At 36.2% G+C, this 27,654-nt stretch overlaps 4 protein-coding genes across 5 annotated transcripts; 2 read left to right on the top strand and 2 right to left on the bottom strand.

Moving 5' to 3' along the window:
• Positions 1–115: 115 nt before the first annotated feature.
• Positions 116–9,310, bottom strand: LOC131799278 (nucleoporin SEH1). Its single transcript, XM_059116990.2, has 13 exons — positions 8,984–9,310; positions 7,928–7,978; positions 7,322–7,427; positions 6,367–6,410; positions 5,534–5,614; positions 5,180–5,257; positions 4,435–4,487; positions 3,018–3,110; positions 2,426–2,503; positions 1,945–2,007; positions 1,744–1,825; positions 1,558–1,636; positions 116–1,325 (listed from the first exon to the last, which is right to left on the bottom strand). The coding sequence occupies exons 1-13, from the start codon at positions 9,092–9,094 to the stop codon at positions 1,168–1,170; spliced, it is 1,077 nt and encodes a 358-aa protein (XP_058972973.1). The 5' UTR covers positions 9,095–9,310; the 3' UTR covers positions 116–1,167.
• An 80-nt stretch (positions 9,311–9,390) lies between these two features.
• Positions 9,391–12,641, top strand: LOC131799293 (polyadenylate-binding protein 2-B-like). Of its 2 annotated transcripts, XM_059117008.2 has the most exons (7): positions 9,391–9,685; positions 10,378–10,495; positions 10,826–10,884; positions 11,141–11,247; positions 11,606–11,693; positions 11,805–11,953; positions 12,312–12,641. In XM_059117008.2, the coding sequence occupies exons 1-7, from the start codon at positions 9,554–9,556 to the stop codon at positions 12,346–12,348; spliced, it is 690 nt and encodes a 229-aa protein (XP_058972991.1). In that variant the 5' UTR covers positions 9,391–9,553; the 3' UTR covers positions 12,349–12,641. The 2 variants fall into 2 exon arrangements, with proteins under 2 accessions (XP_058972991.1, XP_058972990.1); XM_059117007.2 differs by lacking the exon at positions 12,312–12,641 and having other exon boundaries at positions 11,805–12,305.
• LOC131799294 (trafficking protein particle complex subunit 2-like protein) lies at positions 12,602–16,219 on the bottom strand. Its single transcript, XM_059117009.2, has 6 exons — positions 16,167–16,219; positions 15,994–16,087; positions 15,433–15,511; positions 14,906–14,993; positions 13,999–14,078; positions 12,602–13,754 (listed from the first exon to the last, which is right to left on the bottom strand). Exons 1-6 carry the CDS (start codon positions 16,197–16,199, stop codon positions 13,712–13,714), a joined length of 417 nt encoding a protein of 138 aa, XP_058972992.1. The 5' UTR covers positions 16,200–16,219; the 3' UTR covers positions 12,602–13,711.
• Positions 16,220–16,307: 88 nt separating this feature from the next.
• Positions 16,308–27,188, top strand: LOC131799276 (N-acetylgalactosamine-6-sulfatase-like). Its single transcript, XM_066163647.1, has 14 exons — positions 16,308–16,619; positions 20,247–20,370; positions 20,954–21,028; positions 21,616–21,718; positions 21,838–21,981; positions 22,430–22,496; positions 22,862–22,989; positions 23,373–23,509; positions 24,044–24,147; positions 24,639–24,775; positions 25,173–25,272; positions 26,064–26,188; positions 26,337–26,454; positions 27,102–27,188. Exons 1-14 carry the CDS (start codon positions 16,503–16,505, stop codon positions 27,186–27,188), a joined length of 1,566 nt encoding a protein of 521 aa, XP_066019744.1. The 5' UTR covers positions 16,308–16,502.
• The last annotated feature ends 466 nt before the right edge of the window (positions 27,189–27,654 follow it).

The raw sequence follows: 27,654 nt of genomic DNA, 5'->3' as shown, positions 1-27,654 counted from the left end.
CTGTGGTTGGTACTAATGACATGAAAAGCCTTAATGTTTTTATGTGAGGTCTGACTCAATTTAGCTGCATCCATAGTCTGATGCAGTTAGCCTACTTATAAACAGCTACTCAGACTTGTTAAGTATATATCAATTCAGTGTTTATTTACCAAGATAGGTGTGTTCCTCAAAGGAAAATAAAAGAAAGCTCAGATACTAGGTATCCTTAAAACACTGCAGCTTACATAACTCTGAATAAACTCTTTTCCTTGATAGTAAAAAGGACTTCAACAATAATTAATGGCAATCTGTACTGCAAACAGGTATACTGCATAGATACACTGATTAGGAGAACATGATTAGCCAACCAGAGTCAATTACTTCTATTTTATTTTAGCCAACTAAGTGTTTCCCAAAATAGCAGTTATTGCATATCACCATGCATTTCAAAATGTAAAATTTATGAACAGTAACATGTGTATAGAACAACTACTTGTAGATTAGCATAATACCAACAAAAAAAATCATAGATGATAGTGATTAAAAGTTTTTTGTTGATCTGACTCATCCATAAATGTAGAGTTGGACTTGAGTTTAAACAAAAAAAATCTTATGTCCATTCCCAGGAGGGGAACCAGGATTTTTCATAGCAGGAGGTGCAATGCCAAGTACAGATTTTAAAATTGAACAACAAAAAAGAGGCTTATGACTAGGCAATACTGTAATGTAAACTGCTGAGAATACATAGCAAATGATACAGCAGAATTACAGAATTTTTATAATTGTGAAGTTAAATTAGAAAGCTGCAGGTCATCTATATCCTAAGATCTATCCATATCAAGAGGCATCTGCTTAAAAAAATAACTTAATCAGGGTCCAGTTGTATACAGGAAGTAATCAATGGATAAATCACTATCCAGTAAATAATTATTAAGAAAACGTACTGTGCTATCCACTAGATAGGGATTTATCCAGCATACCCTTTAAACAACCGAACTAGACCTGTTCTCTAATTCTTTATGAAAAAAACAAAAACAAAACAAATGTTTTTATTTTTTTGTCAAGACATCTGATTAGCACATATCTCAGCTGATTCTTTGTTACTTTTATTAGCTGCTGGAGGTGTTGATCAAAATGTCTTCAGATAGGTAGAAAAAGTGTCCCTGGAGGACAAAGAATGTTGTGTTATCATGTGTACCAGGAAGTCTGTGATTTGAATGCAGCTGGACTTGTCTTTGGATCCTGCCCATTCATGATTGAACCACTCATACTGGGGCCACTCATGGGACCTGAGGTACCATCTCCACGTAAAACTGTTATACACTTCCAGTTGTTAAGATAGTTGGCTGATAGGAAGAAAGATTGTATAAGAATTAAGGTTGATCAACCTTGTACATAATGTGTGGCACTGCTAAAGATTAGTGTTCAGGTGTTCCCTTCATATCAGTATTCATTTAGTTAAACTACAAAGTTTGCCTCAGTAGAAAGCATCCCAAGAATCAACATTCCCTTTATTTAAATTCTTATTAAAACAAAGAATGACTTAAGTAATCAAAAACTCCTTGTTCATTACATTACCTTTCCATAAACGTACACAGCCATCATCTCCAGAGGAAGCCAATATTGTGCCTGTTATATTCCACTCAACTCTCCAAACCTACAGCAAATTTGATAGGTTATTTGATTTTTAGCTATATGTTAACAAGCAGAACGTAACTGATCACAAAAGTTCTATTTACTGATTTAATGTATTTGAAGTCTTACTTGAGAGTCATGATCATTAAACTGTGCTGCCAGACTGATATCAAGTTTGGCCAAACTTGCTCCAGCTCCTGTTCCTTGCTCTCTATTGGTTTGCAGAATGAAAACAAAGTATTCTACTGACAAGAGTTGAATCACCAGGGAGAGTACAATAAACAGATGAGCTCTTAAGAATCTCTACAATTTTTATACTGGTGATCTCACCTGTAAGGTTTGAGCATCATAATACGAACATCCTTAGAAGCAATGGCTAAAAGATGATATGACCTACAAAATAACAACACCAAAAAAAACAAAAAAACAATGGGCATTGGACAACATTGACAATAAGGCTGTCGTGCAAGAAAATGATCAATGGGACTGTAAAGTATGCAGTTTTCTGAGTGAAAATCTTAGAAACACATAGCTGAAACAAAGTCAACAACAGGATTTCTAAAACAGCAAAGAAGTACTGGAAATGTATTTTGCATTTAAACAACACCCAACCCAAATAAGTAATCCAACAAATTAACTTTTTGCACAGCAACACTACAGCATACTGTTTATTCCTGTGTTTTCACTAAACTAAGACGTTTTTGTCTGAGGAGGGAGGAGGATGGTCTTACTGAGGAAAAGTTGAAAATTGAAGCATTACATAGGGAGCTTGTTGGAGCATTTATAAGCCGAGAAAAGAAAGATGATTTACCTTCCTAAATTTGGAGCAAAGGCCACATCATGAACAGCATCTGTTATTGCCATTAGTGTTTCTAATCTGTGCCACTTTCTGTAGGTTTGGATTCACAAAAAACATTCAGTTTCACACTAGCAATTTAATAAATTCAAAAGTAAAAATATTTGGTTAAGGTTTAAAATAATTGTTATTATCACTTTCCCATGCATTGCAGTGCATTTTGTGGGCTACAATAGAGATTTGAGATTTGCCAGACTGATAAGCTATCATTTTTTGTTTTTTTTTGTTTTTTTTAATAGTAAAAGAGTTTATGTTCTTGAGCATAATATTTTTTGGGCCCTTCTCAAAGTCACTCTAACCCTCACTGCTAAAATGATTCTGAGTTGGGCTCAAATCATATTTAAGCCCTCCTACATAACATAACTACTTTTAACAGCAATCATTTACTGAAACAAAAAGAAATAATTGTACTCTAAATAACACAATGAAAACTAGTTTCCAGGTGGAAAGGTGTTGTCAGAAGAAAGCTGAAGTCACAGTCCTTATTCTGTGAAGCTGGAAAATATGGTTATGACTCTGACTAGTAGGGATAAAATTACAGACACACCTGTTTGCTTCATTGTGTTCATGTATTTGAACTTTTCCTCCAGCACTGGTGTTAGTATCATTACTACCCACTGCTAACATTGGTGGATGCACTCTAAACAAGTTACAGTCATTGTCTTATGAGTAGAAGAATGCAAGAGTAAAGGAAGCTGCACTGTACATCATTGTTAATCTGCTTTCAATACACAGATGGTTTTTGTGAGACATTTTGCTCTAATCATTGTAAAATTCCTTATCACACATTTTAATTCTTTGACTCTTATCACTGACTTCCAGCTAGAATACAAATTATTACTTTTTTCAGACAGAGTGACACATAACACCTGGAGTAGCTGCTTAATCCCCAGTAATACAAATGTGTGAAGACCAGACTTCTACTATGATCAAGTAAATACTATTTGGACCATGAGGGTTCTCCCAGTGGAGAGAATTTTTTCTTTAAGACTTTTTTTTTTGTAATTTCAGTCAACATTGCTGGGTTATGCTCTAGCACAATTGAAATACCATAAAAGACTATCTCAATCTTTTGGGAATTTGACTAAATTTTCACTCCAGATTTAAGAAACAAGTCCAAGCCTCAAGGCACCAAGTGATTTTGATAAGAACACAGCTTTGATTATAATTCATTCCTTGTATATAGAATAAGAGAGATGGTAGGTTTTGTCCTTGGTAAAGAAATAGAGAAAGATGTTTTTCATCTTATCACAAGTGTGGGACAAAGTAAAAACTGTGAGTTCCCATGAGGAATTGAACCTTAGACCTTCGGATTGCGCAGTCTGATGCTCTACCACTGAGCCACGGAAACTGTATGGTGAGCAAGGCCTAATATTTAGATTTAGCCAACCCTCAAAGCGCAGCTCGCATTTTTTTTTTTTCTGCTTGTCCCCAGGGCACAACACCTTGCCCCAGCCAGGACTAGAACCCGGATTCTCCAACTCAGAGCCCAGTGCACTGACCACTGGACAAAGCTGCAGCATTGGCGTGCCTGTGGTACAGTTGATCACGCATGTTAAAAGTAGCACCTTGTACTATTGGTCGTACAGTCATAAGTCGAAATTTTTTCGGCTTGATGGGTTACTACTACCATTTTGTATAATTAAGGGGCTATGCTCTGCGAGCTCTGCTATATTGAAGTTCATGTGACATAAAACATCTTTCTCTATTTCTTTACAGAGACCAAAACTTACTTATTCTATTTCCAAACATGACACTATTGACATTGCTGATCCCAGCAATATTCAGGACCCATGTCATAAGAACTGTGTTGTAGGCCTTGCCCACTATGGTGGCTCAGTGGTAAAGCATTAGAGTGTGGAATCCGAAGGTCTGAGGTTCAATTCCTCATGGGGACTAAGAATTTTTATTTTGTCCCAGGCTCATGACAAGATGAAAAGCATATTTCTTTAATTCATTCCTACCTTGATAAGTTCCATGACACACAGCTACAACTCAACTTGTGGTGGATCTCATTCTACAAGAAAATGTGGAGTTACAGTTAATTCAAGCATCATTTTGTTATTCAGATTAGGGTACACAGATAAATAGAACCACTGCTAACTCCAACGAGATCCGATTTGACCCCATTTTTCCAGTCATTTACTATCAGAGACAAGGAAAAGTCCATAAAAATACAAAAAAAAAGAATGAAGCAAATATGAGCTATCTTGACTGAACAAGCTTGTTCAATAAAGCATTTATTACACAGCAAAAATATTTTACCCTAATATGAATCAAAATGACTTAGTTATTTCAAGAGAAGGGAAAGAGAGCCAACTGTTTTTGTAGCAAAATAAACCTTTGTTTCTCCATTAGACTGTCTTCTGCCATCTTTCGGACTCCAATTCCAAGATTGCCCAAAAATTACAAACTTTGTAAATCTGCCCCCATTAATTTTTTTTTCTTGTGCAGGATCAAAGTGGGCAATCCCGAGCGGGCAAGATGGGGCCATCTTGCCTTCTCAGTTAGCCAATCAAAACAAAGGTTTTGCTTCATATTGCCTAGGGATGCCACCAACAATGTAATTACTAAGTGGTACAAGATTCTATTTGTTTAACTGATTTTTTTTGCAATAAAACCCACTTTCTGGTTGCTAAAACTATCAGCTAATGATAACATTTAAGTAAACATATAAAGGAAAGCTAAACAATTCAAGATACCACCAACCTGTAGTTGCCACTGGCCTAAATTCATTATATCAGGAGCTTCGTAAATTCTAACAGTACCATCCTTGGAGCATGTGGCCTGAACAAAACAAATTAACAATAACTGATCCCTTTTGTGCAATTACATATTTTTTACTTAAAGGTTAGGTCAAGGAGATTCAACATTAGTAAGCTTCACTCACTTAGATCAAAAGATAAATATTGTTAAGGGACCTTTGAGACATGAAATTTCGTATTGGAAAAAACACACAACAGTTACTTTGTCTGTCGCAAATTTTCTAAATCACACCAAACATTTTAAGTCACGTAACATTTGAAACTGACTTTTCACTTATTTTCTGGCGTCGGAACCTACCAGCTGTAGTCCCAAATGCTTTGGAGCAAACTTGACATCTGTTACTGATGTTCTACTATCAACAAGGGAGCTCCTTTTCACCTGAAAAAAGGACAGTATGTTACATTTTGGTGATAATGCTAAGTCTGTAGAATTAGGTTCTTCACATGCCCATCAAGTGTCCATATATGTTCTCAATATTCACTTTTCTCGCCAAAACAGAAAAGATCCAATCTGTGAAGAAGTTAATCCCATAAATTTTCCATGCTACATTACAAAAGTCATTAATAAAATGCTACCACTGAACCTTTTACACCCTAACATCAGTTAAGGTATTCTCCTTATTGTTTTTTAAACATTCCCTAAGGTGCTAACAATGGAAATTTTTGTAAAAATCAATAACTTCTTGGTGGCTGATCATTTTCTTTATTCTCATGACTTTACTGCATGATTCAGGGGTGATATTGTAACAAGAAATTAAATGCTAGTCACTCTTAGGGGTTACAGGGTTAACTGATCCTATTTCTGCGAATAAGTGCAATGATTGAATAGGCACCTCCCCTCTGGGCTGTAATATCAAAAAAGTGCCCCTCCCAAATAGGCATCCATCCCCTTTTCCCTCACCTTCTTAAATTGAAGAGATACAAGAAAAACCTTTTTCTATTAATACTTTACTAATTACTTTTTAAGCTCCAACTGTAACAGAATCAGTACAGGTCAATAGTTTCTTAATAAGCACTCTGCTTGATTAAGCCCCCACCTCCCAATAACCACCTCTCCTTTTGGTCAAAATTCTAAATAAGTGCCTACACTCTTATTTGAGTAACAAAGTTAATTCTTTTAACAGTTCTTACCCAATGACTTTGACCTTGTGAAGTGCCATTACCAGACCCTACAACTGAATTCAAAGTTGATGTTTCAGAATTTCAGTACATGATTTAATCTAATATAAAATTGATGCTTTTCACGTTGATCAGTCAATGCAACAACAATTGATGTAATTTTTTAAATCATATATCAGGGTGATGAATATGCAAGTTCGTCGCTATAGTGTAGGGCATTCTCAATCACCCAAATATAATTACATTCCAACTTCTTACTGTTGTTACAACAGATTGCAAACACTTTATATTAATTAACTTTTATTAGTTACCAACAGAAGTAAAAGTGTCACAAGAGTGCATGGAATGTTATCACTCCAGCCTTGTAACTGATTTCTATCCACTAATTTTTGAAAAGGCTGAAGTTTTCCTGTGTTTAAAGTGAGAGAGAGATATAGGCTAACAGTATGGTATCAAAACTGAGATCCAGTTTTCCAAAGAGGAGAAGTTAACATGGCTGTCGATGGTTCCCAGCAAAACAGTAGAGATAAAACAATGCCAATAAAATAAAATTATATTATGTAACATAACAATGATTTTAATTCATCTGCACTGTTTTTTTATTTTAACACTGCTGATAGGGATGTATATTTTCATTAAGCTTACATTGATTGAAAATATTTGAAGTTTGGCCTCGCTCATCACACAGCCCATTGAGGTCTCTCCTAATAATTGATTTACCTTAAAATGTTCTCACGAGCAATTAAGTCACTGATGTTTTCCTGAGTTGCAAAATTAATGTCCCATATATGTATAGTTGTATATTGATTTGCATTTTCCTGTCTTTTATGAGGCACTGTTTTAAAAATTTGCTCCTTGCATCACACTGAATGTTTGAAAAAACTTTCAAACCTTTAACTCTCAATATTTCAGTCATAATTCTCAAATATGACATCATAATACAGGTAACAAATATAATTCGTTTTACCTTGTTCTTCCCATACTGCAGCAGTCCTGTCAAAGGAACATGATGCCAGCACCTGGCCAAATTCTGGATGTGCCCAAGTTACTTTCCATACTGAGCCAGAGTGGGTCTGTGAAATGAAAACTTTTAATAACTTTCCGTGAAGACAGGGAAGGTGGAAGGAAAATCTGACAGGAGTAAGAGGCTGAAAAACAGGTCTAAGGTGTTCATGTAAGCTATGGACAAAGTTGAGTCAGAGGAAGAAAGATGGTAAGTTTTGTTCTTTGCTTGGTCAAAAAATATAGAGATATAATTTTTTAGGTCTCATCACAAAAGTTAAACAAAAGAAAACTCTAATGTGGTATCAAAACTCAGATCTCATGGATCAGATGCTCTATTACTAAGCTGCACTACACAGAACTTCATGCTGTGATCAGCAATGATGCAAGCATCTTGGGAGTTGATAGAATATCTTTTTCTGATATAGTTCTCTGTTCCTTAGGGATAGGACATGGAAGCTTTCAATCCCTGGGCCTCAAGCTTGATTGCTTATAGGTACTCAGAAAAAAAACCAAATACCTTGTTGCATCAAGAAGGTATTGTATTATTTTAGAATATATTGTTCTGTACCTTCCAACTTGCTGTACAATGCCACTGACCATCCTCTCCAAGATCCCAAACCTGTTTAAGGTGATATTAGTAATATTACTGGTATATCATATATCACATGATAAACATCACAAATGGTCAACTCAACCCTTGCTCACCAGTATAAAGAAGACACACAAGAAAGGGCTTATAGTTTATTGCCCTTATTACAAGGCTTCAAAGTCTAACTATTTGGAGATGTCATAATAGAGGGTGCATAATGTCCTCAGTTATTTTACATTGATCTGGGCTTGAACCCTTCACCTCTAGCACAGCAGTACTGCACTTTACAACCTGAGCTAACCAGGCAACAGTGAAGTTTAGAGATCTCGCATAAGACTAAATGTCAATGAATAAAGGAGATAGGTTTCTAAAGAAATTGTAGTACTGTATTGGTGGGAGAGTATAACAGGGTAATTAAGTATTATCAACTGAGTTGACACCATAAATTGGCCACCGTAAAGAGTTTTAAAGCTGACATTTTATGCGTTAGCCCTTCATTAGAGCGAATGGAGGAATAGTGGGTTGTGCGTGTGTTTATATGCAGAAAATGGAACTAAGCTATTGGTATAAATATGGTGACAGGAAAACAAGAATAAAATAGTTGCTCAAAACGTCAACTTTAAAACTCTTTACGGTGGTCAATTTATGTTATCAGCTCAGTTGATAATACTTAATTACCCTGTTAAAACCTCAATGACTCTGGCCAAGACTTGAACCTTGACCTTGTGATCTCAAGTCCAATTATTGAAGTTCAATACCAGTCTCCAAAACTAATCAGTCCATTTTTAAAATAGTCAAAATATTTGTCCCCGACTAAACAGAGAATTCACAACATAAAGCAACAACCTTTGTAAATGAGCAATTTACTGCATTGTATTATTTAATTAACATGAATCCACGTCTATGATTTCCTCATTAATCTCAAGTTTATGTACATTTAGGTCGGTTAAGACTTGCATTATGCAAAAATCCTATGTGCAAGGCAAACTTAAAGAAGTAAAAGTTGTTTTTAATGGTAAATTATCAGATTCTGACCTTAACACTTTGATCACTGGAACAAGTTGCCATTCTTCTTCCGTGGTAATCGTACGAAACATCGTGAATCAAATCTTTGTGTTCTGCGGGAATTTCACGAGCTACAAACATGATTTTAGCACGCCACAGACAACCAGCTCCTCTTTCTTTGTTTTTCAACTCCTTCCTGTGTCATGCGAAACTCTCAAAACACTCGATGGTGGATAAACGAACGGGGTAGTAAGAAAGAGAGGCGTCTACAATGGATAGTTGGAAAATTCAAGGAAATCTTTCAACTTCTTATCAGCCACGACCAGGAACATACTTCATGATAAAATACAATGTAGCTTCCCGTTGACTTCTTTCAAGTAGAAACTATACGGTGTCATATATGAAGAGGTAACCACTGTATAGTCATGTGACGAAGCCCTGATCGCCATCTTGACTTTTAGAACGTAATATTTCAAACCTTGAGGAGAGGGTGCAATCAATCTGCATCGGCACTTCGTTATCGTCTCTAGTATTCGAAACACTGCATTTCAGGTCTCAAAGAAACTCTATTGCTGTTTAGCTAGGTATTTTCTCGAGATAATGGCGGATTTAGATGAAAGTGCGCAAGATAGCTTGCTTGACGCAGCTCTTCATACATCAAAGGACGACGATGCTGTTTTAGGAGATATTTCTGGAGTGGATCCTACAGTAGACGACTCATTGGAAGATCCGGTAACCTTGAAGTTTGCATAGCATGGTGTTGCTTACGATATCTTCTATTCAATGAGTTTAAAGGGTCGCCGCTATTTTTTGGTTATAACTTCTGAGCGTTGTTTTCTTTGTTACTTGTGAGTCGACAGTGTCCATCGGTAACAAACTGAGCTATCTAATTTTATTGTCTATTCAAGTTTTAGAGAAACTTACCCACTTAGCCCAAGAAGAGCTCTAAATTACCTTTAAGACGAATGTATTTGTTACTTCAATTTGTAGTTTTTTAGTGTGCACTTGACCTGAGGTCCAACCTCACGCGTTAACAATCTCTTGTGTTTGCTGCAAATATAGCTCTAAGAATTTCCTAGGACCACATCAGTTTGAAGAGAGGAAAAGGAAATAGTTTTCAGAGAGCAAATCTCAAGGAAAACTGTAAGCTTTGATTTTAGGAACAGACAAGTTGGCTACCACCAAAACTCTTTTTTTTATCTAGGGAATATCATTCAGGGAGTATTTTTGTTTAGAAAAGATTTGGCTTGGGCACATTCAGTCTTGTGTAGTGTTTACACCAATCACCCTCAAGCAAAAATATTTAATGGACTAATGAAACCAACATCTCTCTTTGTAAGCTTTGTTAACTGTTTTGGAATATATGCTGGGTAGTTTTAGTTCCTTGAGTTATTTTACAAATTATCTGTGGTGGTACATTGAAGGAACTTGAAGCCATTAAAGCAAGAGTTAAAGAAATGGAAGAAGAAGCAGAAAAGTTAAAAGAGATGCAGAAACAAGTTGAAGAATCCATAATGAGTCCCACAGTTGGACAATCAACATGTAAGATTCAGTTAGATTTTGGTTTCCCTCCTCCCTCCCCCCTACACCAACTTTCTTAAAACGGGTATGAGTGGGTATTAATGTTTAATTGAAAGAACCTTTAAGGTTTTTCATAGTGTTCTTGAAGATTGTTATCAAGTAAGAGTTCTCTGCTACAATGAGAGGAACCTTTTAAGTCCAATTAGAATTGGAAAGACGGTTAATTTTGAGCTGATATTTCTGTAACTCAGTGTTATGGGTCCCACTCAGCTGCATTCATACTGCATTTTCCTTATCTGCTTGTTATGTCCTCTTTCCCTCTTTAATTAATGGTTGCCTCTTTTTTTGAAGTCCCAAAAACAATTGAAGAAAAAGGTGAAATTGATGCAAGATCAGTTTATGTGGGGAATGTAAGTAAAATTATAATAACGTAGAAATTCGAAAGAATTTTTTAACTGTATATTAGCCCCAGCAGAAACAATATGTAACAAAACATCTTTTACCATCAGTTATTGCCTTGTAAGTTTACTGAAACTAGCACTGAAGTGTGAGAAGTTTACTAAGACATTCAGATTTGCTTGTGTTTGTTACCCTTCATCCATGCACCAGTTCTATACCATAAAAAATTTAAATGTTCTCACATCAACTTCTTTTATGCTTTTTTAGGTTGATTATTCTGCAACAGCTGAGGAATTAGAGCAGCATTTTCATGGATGTGGCTCTGTTAACAGAGTCACGATTCTTTGTGACAAATTTACTGGACACCCTAAAGGGTTTGTGATGTCTTTGTGAAAGTGTGTTTTGAACTTTGTGGTCAAATATTGTTAAGCTTGTTAATAAGACTGATGTACATAGGTGTAAGAGATTACTTTGCATTTGGAAGTATTATATAAGTATTAATACAACTCTCTGGGGAGGAAAGTCTGTTAAAGGTAACCACCCCTCCTGCAAGCAATTTTGCTAGTTTCTTAACTTTTCACATTTGTAGTTTTTGTGTAGAGCAGAACAGAGAGTAAGGTTTTTTGCTCAAGAAGACAGCTTAACAATAGGGCCAGGGTTTGAGCTTAAGTTTCGGCCAGTGTTCTAACCAAAGGATCTCTGAGTACTAACAGTTGTATAACTTGCTGCTAGGTTTGCATATATTGAATTTGCTGACAAGGAAAGTGTTGAAAATGCAGTAACCATGGATGACTCCTTGTTCAAAGGAAGACAGATCAAGGTACATTTTCCAGACACCACCAGATTTATAAGTACACCCTTGCTTAGTTGGATAGTTTGATTTTGATGAAGTGTTAATTTGTTAAAAATTCTTGTCATTTTGTTGTCCAAGGTAAATCCTAAAAGAACAAATCGCCCTGGTATCAGCACAACAGACAGAGGATCATCAAGGGGAAGGGGAAGAGGGCGTGGCTTCAGAGGAGGACTGTACAACCCTTATGCAAATTTCATGCCCAGACCAAGGGGTAGAGCTATGTTTAGGTCAGTGATGTTTTCACTTTGGTGCTGGTGCAACCCATTTAATTCCAATAGTGATCAGTGTTAAAGAACTCCTGGCAATGAGAGGGATTACTGCTTAGAAATAACACCAAGTTCTAAGAAACCCTAGTAAATAGAAGAGTATAGTATTTGGTGAATGCATGGTGATAAGTGAGACTGTGTCATTGTAAGTTTAAAGCCATCTTAGAGTATTTAAATGCTGGCTTTATTTAAACCTTGGTGTGATTGTCTTGCCTAAGTAGGAACTTCATTTGGACAGGTATATCACATATAGCTCAAAGCTAGTTTATGAAAATATTCTTTTTTCTCAGAGACATAATTTTTTTTTTTCCTTTTATAGGGGCCGTGGAAGGGCATACTGGTATTCTCCGTATTAACAACTGTCCAAAGACAACACTCATTCCCACATTATATTTTAAGTGTCTGTTTTTATATGCTTTGAATTGCTCTGTTTTTGCATATTTTGACAAAGTTCAGGTATTTTTGTCTTCACAGGTTTCTTGGCAATTCTCAAGGGACCACTCTATTTGGTTAAAATGAGAGCCTTGCTCAGCCTTCTTACCTAATGGATATATTCCAGAGTAGGTATAGTGACTTGGAAAGCTCTTTCAATTAAGACAGACTGTGGTGTAAAAAAAAAAAAGTTGAAATATAGGAAAGGAAAAAAGTTTTTGAGAACATTAAAGAAAAAACAAAACTTTACTTGAGGTAGAAAAAAAAAAGACAATGAGCTGTTTAAGACTGAGAAAAGAAGAATCAAGGAAACAGTGAACAGCTGAGTAACTAGAGAGAGAGAGAGTGAAAAAAATACAGATAGACACTTTTTTATGTTGTTATGATTAGTATGTATTGGACCAGCATTCAGCCTTACGACAAAAAAATAAAAAAAAAATTTGTAAAAATGTACCTGCACTGTCTGTTGGTGTTGTTGATTATGACATTTAATTCTGCCAAGCCAGGGTGGGTTTTCAGTCCATTGCATATAATCTACTAACAATTGGTCAATTTTTTTCTGACCATTCTGTAGTTATACTTTTGTTTAGAGAGAGGCACGGTCAGTCTAGAATAATGCTGCATGAACCCTTCAGATCCTAAGTGACCAGCTTGAAATTTTTCCTTACTGTTATACAGCTGAATGCTTCATTAAGATCATGAGGAAAAGATTTGATTGTTAAACAAATTCTCCTTGTAAGCACAAGTGGAAATTTATGTAGAAGATTATGGAGAAAGTGGATTCTGATGTTAGGGTGTAACAGGCTCACACCTCTAAAACCAAGTGTGGGGCACTGTTTTTTAAAGAAATTGCTTCCTTGATCCTTCCAGATTGTAGACATCTGTGTACTTTGACCTACTCACAAGGGTTTCTACCTGTTTTCCTCATGCATTTTGCATTTAAAGCGACTGGAAAATGTCTTTGTCTTCTATAAAATACAATGTATTTGCATAGACCATTACTTAAGTTTGTGGTGGCCTCTCCACATGTTCAACTTTTGCTTAGCAGGACTGTTTCTTTGTGTTACAAAATCTACATTACAATATAAATTTGAAAATCAACAAGATTGCATTTAGTGATGCCTGGTCAATATGGCTGTCTGTGATATCCATCATGATTTTTCCAATGAGTCAATTTGTTCCCAATAGTACCATACTTTCCAATGCCATAACCTGCCTGAAAGCATTCACAAACAGCTACACAGCTAAAGTAATGTAATTGCCAAGTACTGCAACTGATTCTGTTGATTAATCTTCTTTCATCATTTTCACAATTGCCTCCTCAAAACGCCTGGAGATAAAGTGATAGGTTAAGGGATACGATTGAAGTAATCAACTGACAAAACTGCATGTACTTTGATAACCTCCAAATAAGTGTATAGAAGTGTAACCCTTGTTACAAAGTGTTGTGAGCTGTCTTCAGATTCCTTTTAAAACTTAAAAGTAAAATTCTCAAGTATGGCAGACTGAGTGTAAGATACATTTGAATATAGCTGCTTCCTTGAAGTTAAAGGCTGTGGCTCATTTAGGCTTACCTTGATGTTATATTTTCTCCTGGGTTGTAAAAAGGATTGCAGAACATATCTGTATAAGCCACATGAAGTTTGCGAAACATCTGGCAAAAATAGTTATGAAAAAAGAAAAAAAATCAAGAGATTTACAAAGACTTAAGAAAAATAATGGAAGAGATTGCTTGATTCTTTCTGCCTCTTGATGCCAATATCAAGAGTGCAAGGTGTTACAATCGATATGGTTTCATGGAACCTTGAGAGCACACGTTCATTTCCTAAACAAATAAATAACTACAATTTACCACACTGAATGTTTGGGTTTTTACCAGTTCTTGGCTTAGGTACTGATGCAAAGCTTGATAATGCTTCAGTGTAATGAATGTGTGAACCAAACTACAAATGTGATCAAGAAGCTAGGTGTGATCTCAGGGATAAAGTAAAGATACCTGGGGTTGGTTTCTCAGGCTTGTTAAGTTAATTTTTGTTTTGTTGTGTTTTGTTTAAGGTCAAGTAACAAAACATTTCTGAAATTCAAACTGATGTAAGGGGAAACATATAAGAATGAGTTGGTTTTTCAGCTAATTTAGACCTGCATTTATTATTCCTTAGAATTATATTTTAAAACATTTCTGCTGGTAGTTAAGTAATGAGGACTTTCAAGAAACAGGGCTTAGGTTAGAAAAATGGTGTGAAAAAAAAAATCATACAATGCTGTAACATTATTTTGTAAATTTAATAGTAAACCATGGTGAAAAATCTTAATTAAGATATAACTGAACAAGCTTGTAAAATTAAAAAGTTAAAAATTGCTGTAAATTTATAAATTTACATTTATAAATTTAATAGTAAACTGAAGTAAGAATCAGATAGAAACTTGGTACAGAGTAAATAAGGAAATACACATCAATTTGCAACAGGTATAACAGCTTACCGTTCTTATCTCATTGTCTCTTAATGCAGTGTTTGCTGACTCAACTACAATTACAAACTTGATTTTGGAGTTTGTAACATACCCATACCTGTAACCTTAGTCAAAGATTGTTCAGTAAAATATATATGGAAGTAGCCACCTATATCCAGTAAACTGGAAATCTGCTACACAAGCTAGCACACTTTTTTAAAAACTTCATGCAGAGATCTACAGACAAAAACTACAAAATGGTCAAACTCTGTAACAAATACAATAAGATAAATAAAAATGAGAAGCATGGCCAAGCTAAAACAGAATTGGAGCAGTAACATTGTGGCTAAATTGGGAAACATGTTCCAAAAGGGAAACTTGTGTCCTGGAAGCAAATACTTTTGACCCAAGGCAATGGAATATTCTTGTTTCAAAGTAGCACAATTTGTTTTTGGAATATATGTTTCCTACATGGCTATAATGAAAAAAAATTACCTTTTTCCACATTTCTACAACAGATCTGAACCATATACATGTGACAAAGTTTAAAAGGATACACTTTATAGTCTTCAGTGGGATATAATAAACCAAGGTAGAGTTCTCGAGGATCATTGGAACTTTTAGTCAGGGATGACACTAAGAATGCAATATATCAAATACATATCACCTTTGAGAAAGGTTTCTGAGGCTACCCAAGATTAGTCATGAATGATGAATGACCCAAATTTAGAAGGACATAGCAAGGAACTGAACAATGAAATAGAGTTGTTAAAAAAAATGAGCTTAAAACACAATAACAAGCAAAATATAATCTGAAACTTGCGGTAGGACTTGACGGTGCAGAATAATTATGGGCAAAAAAAAAACCTATTTCCACGAAAGAGATCACAAAATTTCCAAGAATTTTTGAAATACTGGTATTAAGTGCGCATGAGAGAAAAAAAAACAAATGCAAACGGATATAAAAAAAATTCCATAACAGATAATGGCTAACTTATACTTATTAAACCCTAACCCTAACCCTTACACTTTCTTATAATCAGGCATATTTTATTTTGTACGTCCTAGAGATGTCTTAAAATATACAGATATACAGTTATCCTTCTAAAATCATCCACCTTTTTCTTCGACAACATCTAACGAGGTATGAACTGTGTAGTGAAATTTCAACTCCTCTTCCGGAGAGACGGTCCGAAGATATAGCGGATAATTCTGAAATATTCAATGAACAAAAAAGTATCTGTGAAATAAGCTCAAAATCGTTTCTAAACGCGAAAAATGAAGTGTTTACCTCTTTCCCTATGACAGCGACACAGACCGCCATCTTGTATTAGTATGTTGTCATGTATGGGGTCATATACTGTACCAACAAGACATCAACCGCAGATAGTAATGATTAGGGGCTCAATATTTCACTCGACAAAGGCCGAAAGACCATCGACAGTCCCCGATAGAAATTCTTGACCTTCCACGAAAATTCGATGGAAGATCGCCCATATATAGAGCCCAGGCTGTACACAGCCGGACTGCGAGTAGAAGCTCATGTGATCCAAGTGTAATCTGTGCAGGCAAAGCATAACAGCTAAGGCTGCACGGAAGAGTAGTAGATGATTACATAAGTCAAAGGATGAATTCTTCTGTGTTAAAGTTTATATGGGCGGCAGCCTCTTTGCTATGCTTGAGTGCAGCTCATTTTGTCAGAAGCGAAACAAAGCCGAACATTGTTATTATGCTCATGGATGACGTAAGTTACTCAAGTGTTGTAGAAATACTTTGTCGTCTCTCAGAGTTTACAGTGTCAGTTTATTTGGCTGGTTATGCTTCATTTTCTTGCATCGCCAAACCTTGCATCTTTTCAATGAACTTGGTAGAGTAGGTTTAGGGACCTTAAGTTGTAAGAACGGCAATGCTATGGAAGACGTCGATTAGAATTAAAAAATGAATCACTCTTTTCAGTTAGCATTTAGAAAATGGCTGCATGGGGTTACCGTCTCCTACGCCTTCACACCTCAACCTTAGTATAACGTATATAAGCAGCGTTGACTTCTAACCGGAAATTGAAATAATTTGCCGTTGCGATTTCTGTTCGCAGACGACACAAATCTTGGCGATTTCACTTTGTAGTTTTGCAGAGGACGGCCAAGGAATTTACAACGTTTTAAAATGAACGTGTTAACCTATTGTTCTGCCCATTAGATCTTTTGTTTTGCCTCGTCCTCATTGCCGCCCCCTATGTGGTTTGCCCAAGGTCCCTATTGTACGAAGGGGGTTTAACAGGTTTCTGCGAGAGTACATGGGGCTTCTCAGGCCTCGGGGAATTATAGAATGATCCTTTATACTAACCCTGACTTGAACTGACCTTCATTCTAACATTTCTTTTGGGCGCCATGGCGCGTGAAAAATATATTTGGCGACTAAAATTTCGACAAAAGTCGCTGATTGGCAACCAAAATTCCAGCAAAAGTTGCAAATTGGCTACCATCAGAGTAAAAAAAAAAAAAGATAAACGTGAGAAGTTTATCGATCCTTGTTCGAATATATATACGAAGATAAATACGTGCCACATTTCCGTAAGTACTAAAACAAGGAACGACCTAAAACCACCTAAAACCACCTAAATAAAATAATTAGCATGCTATCGCATTTCATTTCGTGCGATGGTTGATTATACATGGGACCAGGGAGAGTAAGATTTCAGGGGGAGGTAGAGGTTTCGTTCGATTCTCGTATTTCGTATACGTGACATGTTGTCGTTTCGCCTTATTTTAGACATTTATGCCTTGTTTTAGATGGTTTTAGATAGTTTGCGAGTGGTTGTAGATGTTTTTGAGGTGGTTGTAGGTGGTTGTTGAAATTTTTGAGGTGGTTGTAGATGGTTGTAGGTGGTTTTAGGTGGTTTTAGGTCGTTCCTTGTTTTAGTACTTACCGCCACATTTCATTCTTACCTTCAACTTTGAAGGAAGAAGTATGGTGATTAAATATCAAGTGATTCAAGATGTTATGGAAATCTTTAATACCAATATTTCAGCTCACTTCAATTAAGACATGTTTCTCAGCTAAGCAATAGAGATGTTATGAAACATGATTTGTCCCTGGGCTCGGCAACTTTGTAGCAAATCGGTTCTGCTTCCTGACATTAGAGTTTCTTCGTTATCTCTCTCTTGACCGTTATTGCAATCTTTTAATAAGCAAGGGAGTAAACGTACCAGGTTGGTAAATAATAGTTATCAGGGTGATTTAGCAAGAGGACGGGTACGTAATTTCAGAACGGGAGAGCGCGTAGAATAGTGCAGAAGGGATTTGTGCACTTGTAAACGAAATAATAATGTTCGGAGTTATTTCTAAACTCATTTCCAGGAGAATTAGGTCCCTTCCTTTGTATTATTCGGCGAAAATTTACCGCTACATTTTTGCTGGATTCCCTAAAGGAAATGGGAACAATCGTTGGCATGACTCAGTTCGTTTTTAATTAAGCCAGGCTTTAGACAATTTGAGCACTTTTCTTTAATACATTTCTTTATATGAAAACTCTAAGAATGGGATGCTGTTTAATTTTATCGTGAATTAATTCATTAATAAACTTCCTCCATGTCGAGGGTTTAGCCACTCAATCGAAATGAAATATCACAAAGCTTACCCACTGTCTTATTTTGCTATTTGTTGTCATTGTCGTGTTTGCCGTGATGAATGAATCTCTACGAATTGAAGTCAGAGATTAACAATTTGAGAATTGTTCTGGTTTGCACTAGTAATGTCTTAATTTAAATCAGCGCCCATCAAAACTAAGACAAAAAAGTCATTCTCACGCCACAAAAGAATATAACAATCATTTCTGTTTCGATACAGCTCTCTAAATCAATTATTTTAATCCAGTCTTGAACGACTTTATTCGTGACAAAGAAAGAAAAAAACAACAACAGCAACAACAACAAAAAAACAGGCACGAAGTCATATTCCCAAGCCAAACTAGCGTTGATGACTAGTTTGAGTTCATTTTTTTTTTCTTTCATCGTTTAAGACGAACTCATCGCAAACAACTCCATCGTTGGGTCGCTTGGTTTTGTGATAAATCCGTTCGGAATGCAATGCAACCCCTTAGGAGGTGCTCAAACGAGGTGTACTGTCTTAAATAAGAAGAAATATTCCGCGAACAAGGAGAAAAAACAACGACGATTTCCAAGTTATACCTAGTAAAATTACGAGAAGTGCCGAAAAAAGGAAATGACACCGACACAAACCGCAGAAAAAAGTATTTAACGGGCTCTAAAATTTGATAGACGAATCAACAGACACGAGACGTGAATGGAATAATTTTAAAGTTTAATCGCCCGGTAGATTTAGATGAGACAACTTACTTGTCTTATCTGTAATTATCCTCTGTTTGCGCTTCTTGCATAACTCTCAAAGAAGATAATTTTGCCGTGCTTTAAGTGGTCAGTGATTTCGAAAATTCAAAGGTAGTGACGATCTTTAAAGAGCCGAGGTTAGGATACTCTAGAAAAAAATATAACGATTATAACATCTTGTTCCAGTGACTGTTAAGATTAGTTGGCATCATTCGCCTCACTCGCTCCATCATGTAGTGGAACATGAAATGTCCCCTTATATATGAGCGGGAAAGGGAGGGCGATCTTTTTTTTTTTTTTTTTTTTAATGGCGATTATTTTACTCTTGTGGGTCGCCAAAAAGCGACTTTTTGAAAAGTTGAACCTGGAGCCCTGACTGCTTCTTTTGGAGTGGCATCTAACCTCTGTCCTAGACCCTTTCTCAACTTTTTAGCTTGTTTTGGTTTTGATTTTGATTTTTGTTTTGTTCTTTTCTGTTCTGTGGAAATAACCTATTTTTTCAAATCATAAAAATACACGAACATCACAACAGTTTAATCATTCCATGTGGTAACTTATAATTAAGGAGATATCAGCTATGTTCATTATGAAATAGACCTAACTACAATGGCAGCTTTGAAGAATAGTACTGACCAGTGGTATTCTGTCCTCTGTTTCCCATTTCTGCATGCAACATCAATTAGTTCCACTTTCAGTCATCATAGTTGTATAGATAATAACCTGATTTTTAGTGTGATTTGGTGTTAATAAGCACAAGTAAATATTTTTAAAGAACTGCACACATGCAGTTTTTTATTTCTTGCTTATTTTCATTTCTTTTATTTCTTGATTTTTATTTCTTGCTTATTTCTTGCTTGCTCATAGTGGACCTTAGTACTCAAGTTTCAGTCTAGCACTCATGTTACCAAAAAAAATAAGCCAATCAGATAGGCATAATTTTTTCATGTAGTTTATCAACTGAATAGTTAATATTCATATTGGAAAAAAATCTTATTATTTTTCATTTTATTCTCTGTGTATTACAGATGGGTTGGGGTGACTTAGGTGTACTTGGTCAGCCAGCAAAAGAGACACCAAACCTAGATAAGATGGCTGCTGATGGAATGCTCTTTACAGATTTCTACAGTGCAAATCCTCTTTGTTCTCCTTGTGAGTGAAACATTCTTTTTTTTGTTGATTTGACTGAAAGTACATTTTACCACTGATTGTTTAAAATGATCAACTCTTGTTGTTGAAACATTTGGTCTTGGTCATGGTCATGGTCATGGTCTAGATTACCTAAATACAGACAATCACACTTAACAATCAACTTTCAATCACTTTCATATTTGTGTACATAAAGGGAGGCCCAGTTTACAGTGCTCTATGTTACAAGTATTTTCATATGTCTTTTACCCTGTATCTAGCTTGGAAGATATATTTCTTGTTTACATTAAATTTTGATTCATTTTAAGCTATGCCAAGCTCTTTGTAGCTTCCAATAATGGCCATGACAATATCAAAGGATGGCATGAAACCATCAAGTCTCACTGAGTCACATTCATTGAGTAATTTGTCAGCCTTTTTTTTTAAATTTCATTGACTGCAGATGGGTTTCACATGTGACTTTCAGGAACAGCATTCTTTTTACACATTTTGATGAAAATCACAAGTTTTTTCACTTCACACTTTAAATGTTACTTTCAGTACTGTTTTATATCAGGAAATTTCCCTTTTCTATTTACAAAAACAGCTCGTGCTGCATTACTCACTGGACGACTTCCTATTCGAAATGGATTCTATACAACTAATGCTCATGCTCGAAATGGTAAGTGTCATGGTGGCCTGAGAATCCAAAACTTGTTTGAAATGGATTTCTGTTAGTGTTAACTATCCTAAGATCTGATTTTGGATTCTCCTTTCTGGCTGTTTCACATTTCCTTGTAAATTAATCACAAGAATTTGCTGTTATATCAAGACAACAACATTACCTGATAAATTTTGTGTATTCTCATTATCTGTTTGCTGGAAAAGTATGAATATTAGTGGGAGAAGTTGCGTGTTAATCATTTCTGTGAGTTATATAGGATTAATGGAAGCAAATCATGAATACCGAAAGAGATTATTGAAAGCATTCATGTACTCCTGACCAGTGATTTCTCACTCTTTCTATTAATGGTTGACTGTTAAAAGGATAAATTATCCATTTTCCTTGAATTTCTGTTACTAGTGAACTTCAATTTGGATGGTTGTGTGACAGATCAAATAAGATTGACAATTGATTTGTTTGATGAATATATCACAGAATGATTCTTGATTGAATGTTTACATTAGAAAGCAATTTTTACTTTAGAATAAGTTTAATTTTATATTGATTTTCTACTCACAAAGCTTCTGTTTGAATTTGTTTTAAAGGGTATACACCACAGAACATTGTTGGTGGAATACAAGATAATGAAGATCTGTTACCTGAGTTACTTAAATCAGAAGGATACTACAGTAAAATAGTGGGTAAATGGTGAGTTGCTTTTGGATGAAAATAATTGAAAAAAGTGGATACAAAAATTGGTACAAAATCTTACATTTACTTGTGTTTTATAGCAATTATTTACTTTTTCTTGTATCTCATCTTGAAAGGCACCTTGGCCAACAGCCACAGTACTTGCCGCTAAAGCATGGATTTGATGAATGGTTTGGTGCTCCAAATTGTCATTTTGGTCCATATGACAATAAAAAAACACCAAACATTCCAGTATACAAGGATGGCAAAATGGTTGGCAGGTTAGTCAGCCAATCCAGTGTAAGCACTCAGATGTCAAGGACTTAGTAGTTTTTTTTTTCTGAATTGACTTGTCTGTAAAGTTCTATTAGGTGCTTTTCAATTCAGTTGTACTTATAGTATGTCCCATTTTTGTAATGATTCTTAACTAAAGGAGCTTGTCAATGAACAACTGATCAGAAACCTTCTTCCAAACTGGATCCTTTTCCTCCCAACTTCCCTTAAGTACTTTGAGGCTGTCATGAATATTATTTGGATAATTTGTTTTAATTTAAAATCATTACTTGGAAGGAATGCTAAAAGTTGAATTTGTACAGTTTTAAAATAATAGCTTGGCTTGAATTAAAGAACAAATAAGAATTAGTGATCCTTAAGATTAATCCTTTTGTTTGATGGCGATGTCTGAAAATTGTACTTCAAAATGCCTGATATTTTTCTTCTCTTTTTCAGGTATTATCAGCAATTTCCCATTAACAGAAAGACTGGAGAATCCAACTTAACTCAAATATACACTGAGGTATGAGAAGCAAAGAAGTCTAACTTATAAAACTGTGCCTGTTTACCATTAAATACTGAATCAACAAGCAATAGAAGGACACTTTCATTCTTTAATTTACTGTTATTAAGCTAGCAGATTCCAATAACTCCATACTCTAAGTGAAATTGAAAATTTGTGATTCAAGCTTTAAGAAATTGGGTCAAAATGTTTGGAGACAGTGAAAATGATGTTTATTTTGCCCATGCAGTGTACACTTTAACCAAAGATTCAAGTCTGGAAACTGGTCAAGTAAAATCGGAATATTTTTGAGAGGTGAATTCAACAAGTTACAAAACTAACACATGTTTCACTTGTTTTTCTTTTTCTTTCTTTTTTTTTTCCAGGAAGCCCTTGATTTTATTGAATCCCAATCTAAAGTTAAGAGGCCATTTTTCTTGTATTGGGTCCCAGATGCTACCCATAGTCCAGTGTATGCCTCGTCAAAATTCCTTGGAAATAGCCAAAGAGGACTGTTAGTAGAATAATTTATAATAAAATTGTTACAGTTGCTGTTTCTGCATTAGCTTGTGTATATTCCGTCGAATCTTGACCAAAGTGCTACATCCCCACATATAGGCGACAAAAACGCGAGAATTTCCCACATATTCGGGACATAAAGATCTGCGAATAACGTTTTAAATCCTTGCCAACGTCCCTCAAATCCCGGAGGAGGGGAAAGAGGAGGGTTGAGATTTACCTTGCTTTACGTATTAAGGTTCCAGGAAGAGTGAGCAAAGTCGAAATTGTTCTTTCGGAATCATATCGTGAGACGGCTTGAAAAAAGTGAACAAGCTCTACGCCAACCAGCTTTGAATGTCACTTTAAATTAGTTTGATTTTGGTTATATTCCATCAGGTATGGAGATGCTGTACGAGAACTGGACGACAGTGTCGGAAGGATTCTACGCAAACTGGAAGATTTAGGAATATCTAAAAATACATTTGTGTTCTTTTCATCTGATAATGGAGCTGCTATGTACTCAAAAGATCGAGGTAGTGAGGACATACATCTGTTTTTTTTATTCTAAGTATCAAATAAGGTCATAACACTTGTGTTTTCGACGAAGGTCAAAAACGCACGCTGTTGCGCAATTTCGTAGGAATTCATTTCAGAGCTCAGTTAGCGTCAATAATAAACTGAAAGACGCACGAATCAGCTGAATGAAACTTGATTTTTGTACAACAACGCCCAAAACAATGAAACCAGGCCTGCTGTAAAACTTTCGCTATCAATGAAATGATAATACTTTCAGGCAAAGTTAAGCCATCTTTATGTTTTTAATTTCAAGTTATTTTGACCGGGGAAATTACCAAAATTAATGAAAAATACCCTCTGTCTCAGCCAATCAGCATTAAGTAATTTTTCCCTCTAAGTAGTAAGTCTTGCAGTTGACTACTCTCCCGCTCAGCTTAAATACTAATGCAATCAGGGCATGTGTGGATTATTCTTACCTCGATAGAAGACGTTCGTAGCTCAAATAAAGCGTAAAGTTTGGTTCAAAGTATCAAATAATTTGACTTTCTCAGGTGGCAGCAACGGTCCGTTTCTTTGTGGCAAGGAGACAACGTTCGAGGGTGGAATGAGAGAACCGTCCATAGCCTGGTGGCCAGGGAAGATAAAAGCAGGCCAGGTTTGGAATTTCTTCGTGTATTTAATGGAAGTGGATCCATTCCTGTTTTAGTTTATGACAACCTGTAACATATTTCAATTGAATTTGGTACATAAATAGTTCGACATCTGAAAGGAACTTAATACTCGGATCGTTTCGCTTACAAGGAAATATTTTTCATCGTATAAGCGAGCCTAAAAAAAGGCCCATTTTTCTTATTCTTCTAACTCAAGCAGGACTTTGAAATAGATAATCTAAGCGCACAGGACGCGAGTCACATATGAGCCAAAAGATTATTTTCTCTGGTGTGAACATAGGGATGACCCTGCTCACCGTAGAGTCTGTTGTTCAGTGGAAGAGCGTCGAACTGCGAACCCGAAGGTCTGAAGCTCGATTCCAAATGGGGACTCAGAATTGTTTCTTCCTCCCACTCTCGTGGAAAAAGGAATTAAGCTTTTCTTTATTACCAGATTGTTGCTGAAATGTTAAAACTGATCTACTTCTTTGTGTAGGTTAGTCACCAGCTGGGCACACTAATGGATCTGTTTACAACAGCGTTATCGCTAGCGGGAGCAAAGTCTCAGGCTAAGAAAGTGATCGACGGAATTGATCTCAGCCAGGTTCTTTTTAATCAGAGCGTTACTGCAAGGTAATTTAAAACATGTTTAACTCTCAAATCCCTAAGAGTGACTAGTGTCAAATTTCTCCCCACAATATAACCCCTAAACAAAACCTTTAAGGTCACGAGAAGAAAGGGAATGATCACCAAGGGAAAAAAGCTCTTGATTGTTCGACAAATTCTCCTCGTCAGCACCTTAAGAAATTTATAGAGAACATTATAGGGAATATACATACTGATGTCAAGGTGTAAAGGGTTATGTGCCGATCATTTCGAAGCTTCAACATCCCCAATAACAATATGTTAATATTTTCTTAATTGTTTTGACGAACAATTTTAACTTATTTCTCTAAACTGTAGCGACAATTTTCCAGAAAACTGAAAGTATCCCACGTACATTACCATGTGTTTTTGTATTTGTCCTCAGACCTGTTTTTTTCTACCGTGGTAATGAGATGATGGCAATCAGATATGGCTTGTACAAGGCCCATTATTGGACTTGGTCTAATAGCTGGGAAGAATTCCATGTAAGATCAGTGTGATCCTGTTTTTTCTCTTTTCAGTACAATATAATCTCTCTGTGGGTCCCATTTCCAGGAGGCACCTCTCTTGAAGAGAGACAAACTTTCCATCCTACACCTTTTCAAGTTTTGCATTTGTCACCTTGGATAAATTAAAGAGATGCCTCTAACAATGCACCCTATTATTTCCCTCACCTAAACAACAGTTACAATTGTCTCAGTCTTGTAAAATAACATGATGAAAATGGAGGGTAAGTAACATCCAGAAATAACGTTTACTAGTTAAAAATACTAGGTCAATTATGTAATTTTGCAGTTTATGGTCGGTAGTTTCTTTTTTCTGGATAGTTTATCTCTAATCTAGAGATATTTTTTGACTTGCACTGGGGTACCCTGACTGGCGTTTGCCATAAACGGTGGTTAAAAAAATGTTAACTCTGAATAAAGACAGTGATTATATCTAGCTCTCCTGCACATTTAAAAAAGTTTGGCAATCATACCATTTTACATCAACCTTCGCCATCAATCAGTAGTGTCTTCAGGGAGCAAATCTCTCACGAGCTTTCCCTCCAGAGACTGTCTTAAAATATTTCCTCACCTGTCTCTGTCTTGGGCCACCACGTTACACCCTCATTTTCCCGCGCGTGAGGGAGATTTTACCTCGAGATCTTAATGGTACCGGTGATTACTTGTACTGGTGAGCTGTTGTGATTAAATTGCGTCGTGTCTTACGACACTTAATGGGCTTAAAATTTGTCTTCTTCTGATATCTGTCGGTTCTTTCCTTCGTATTACAGGAAGGGGTCGACTTCTGTCCCGGTGAGAACGTGACAGGTGTTACAACTCATGAACAAATGAACTATACAGCCTCTCCTGTTCTGTTTCATTTGGGAAGAGACCCAGGGGAGAAATATCCCATCAGGTACACTCAATTCATTCTTGTCAAAGCTGAACTGATAGTGCAATGGTTGATACATTTCATCTAGTCGGCTTTTGTTGGCGAAATTCGCTTCGATTTTTTTTTTCGCGCAAAAGTGACTTATGTATTAAAACAATTATTCCATCAACAGATCCACTAAGCAGGAATACAAGGATGTTATGATAACCATAAGAAAACTGGTTTCAGTGCACAAGTCTAGTTTAGTGCCTGGCGAACCTCAGTTTAACCTCTGTGATGAAGCTGTAATGGTACGTCAGTAGGTGTGTTTACGCATTGAGATGTACTTTCAATTGAGGGTTAAAAGTAATTCATGATGCATTGTTTTTTAACGGCTTTACTTCGCTTTTTTGATTGCTCCTAAGAAGTACCATTCTATCAACCAATCAGATGGCAACTGAACCTTACGTTGACTGATCCAATTTTTTTTTTTCCTTTTAAGAATATTAGACACTCATCGTCACGGTTTACCGCCTTTTCCCAGTGACATCCCTACATTTTCCATGATTTGCGGGCCACCGACTACGGTGATAGATGTACTTGTGGGGTCAACCCGAACTCCCTTGTGACAGTGGTGTTTTAAAGTACACCCATTTTCGCCTTTAACGGAACACGCTCAGTTTGAACGAAACTTATGATTTTTCTTCAACTTTTTTCTTGCCGACACTGGTCCGCCACCCGGATGTTATAGATCGGACTGATGCTATACAGGTCCAACATCACAGCCCTACAAATTCCCTTGCCCTCACTAAATGGACTCCTAGTCCTTTAATTTTTTTATTTGGAATTCATGGAAGAACTCATAGTACGTCATTTCCAACTTGTCAAATTAATCCATGACGAATTACATTGTCAGATGGTCTTCTACATATTTCTTCGAAGATTTATATTTGCATAGACCGGAATGGAAGAATACTTAATGACTCTTGAGTCACTGATCGCTGTTGGCCTCTCATTCCCTCTCCGTCGAGAGCTTCAAGTTTAAAGTGAGCCTACACCCCTTCCCTCCCACCCTCCTTTGCCATTTAGATATTATTCAGTATCTTCGTTATGACAAGGCTTAAGAAGCAAAAGAGAAAATCAAAACGGGTTGAAAACAGCGAAGGTTTAAAATTTAGATGCGTTTGATAGGGGTTGTTTTGATAGGTGTGATTTATGTCCTTTTCTGTAGTGGACACGAAAGACCTCTCGGGTTTTAGGATCCTAACTTGGTCAAGATAAAAATGTGTAACTCTACTCTCCGCGAGCTGATTGATTATTAATTTGAATCCATGGCTCTGAACACCATTGAAAGCGTTTTATAACTATTATCCAGTCTCGACCCCCTCTCCCCTCCTGCTAAACAAAAAAACAAAAAAACAAAAATAGAATACCTTTGGCCACCTCGTGTATAAAGGTCACCTTGATCTAGAGATGACATGGCCGTTATTTGTAATTATTGGATCTTAGCC

This window comes from Pocillopora verrucosa, chromosome 3 (assembly GCF_036669915.1).
Source record: "Pocillopora verrucosa isolate sample1 chromosome 3, ASM3666991v2, whole genome shotgun sequence".
NCBI classification, from domain to species: Eukaryota; Metazoa; Cnidaria; class Anthozoa; order Scleractinia; family Pocilloporidae; genus Pocillopora; species Pocillopora verrucosa.
The sequence above is the reverse complement of the archived record's forward strand: the minus strand, read 5'-3'. Positions and strand labels throughout refer to the sequence as shown.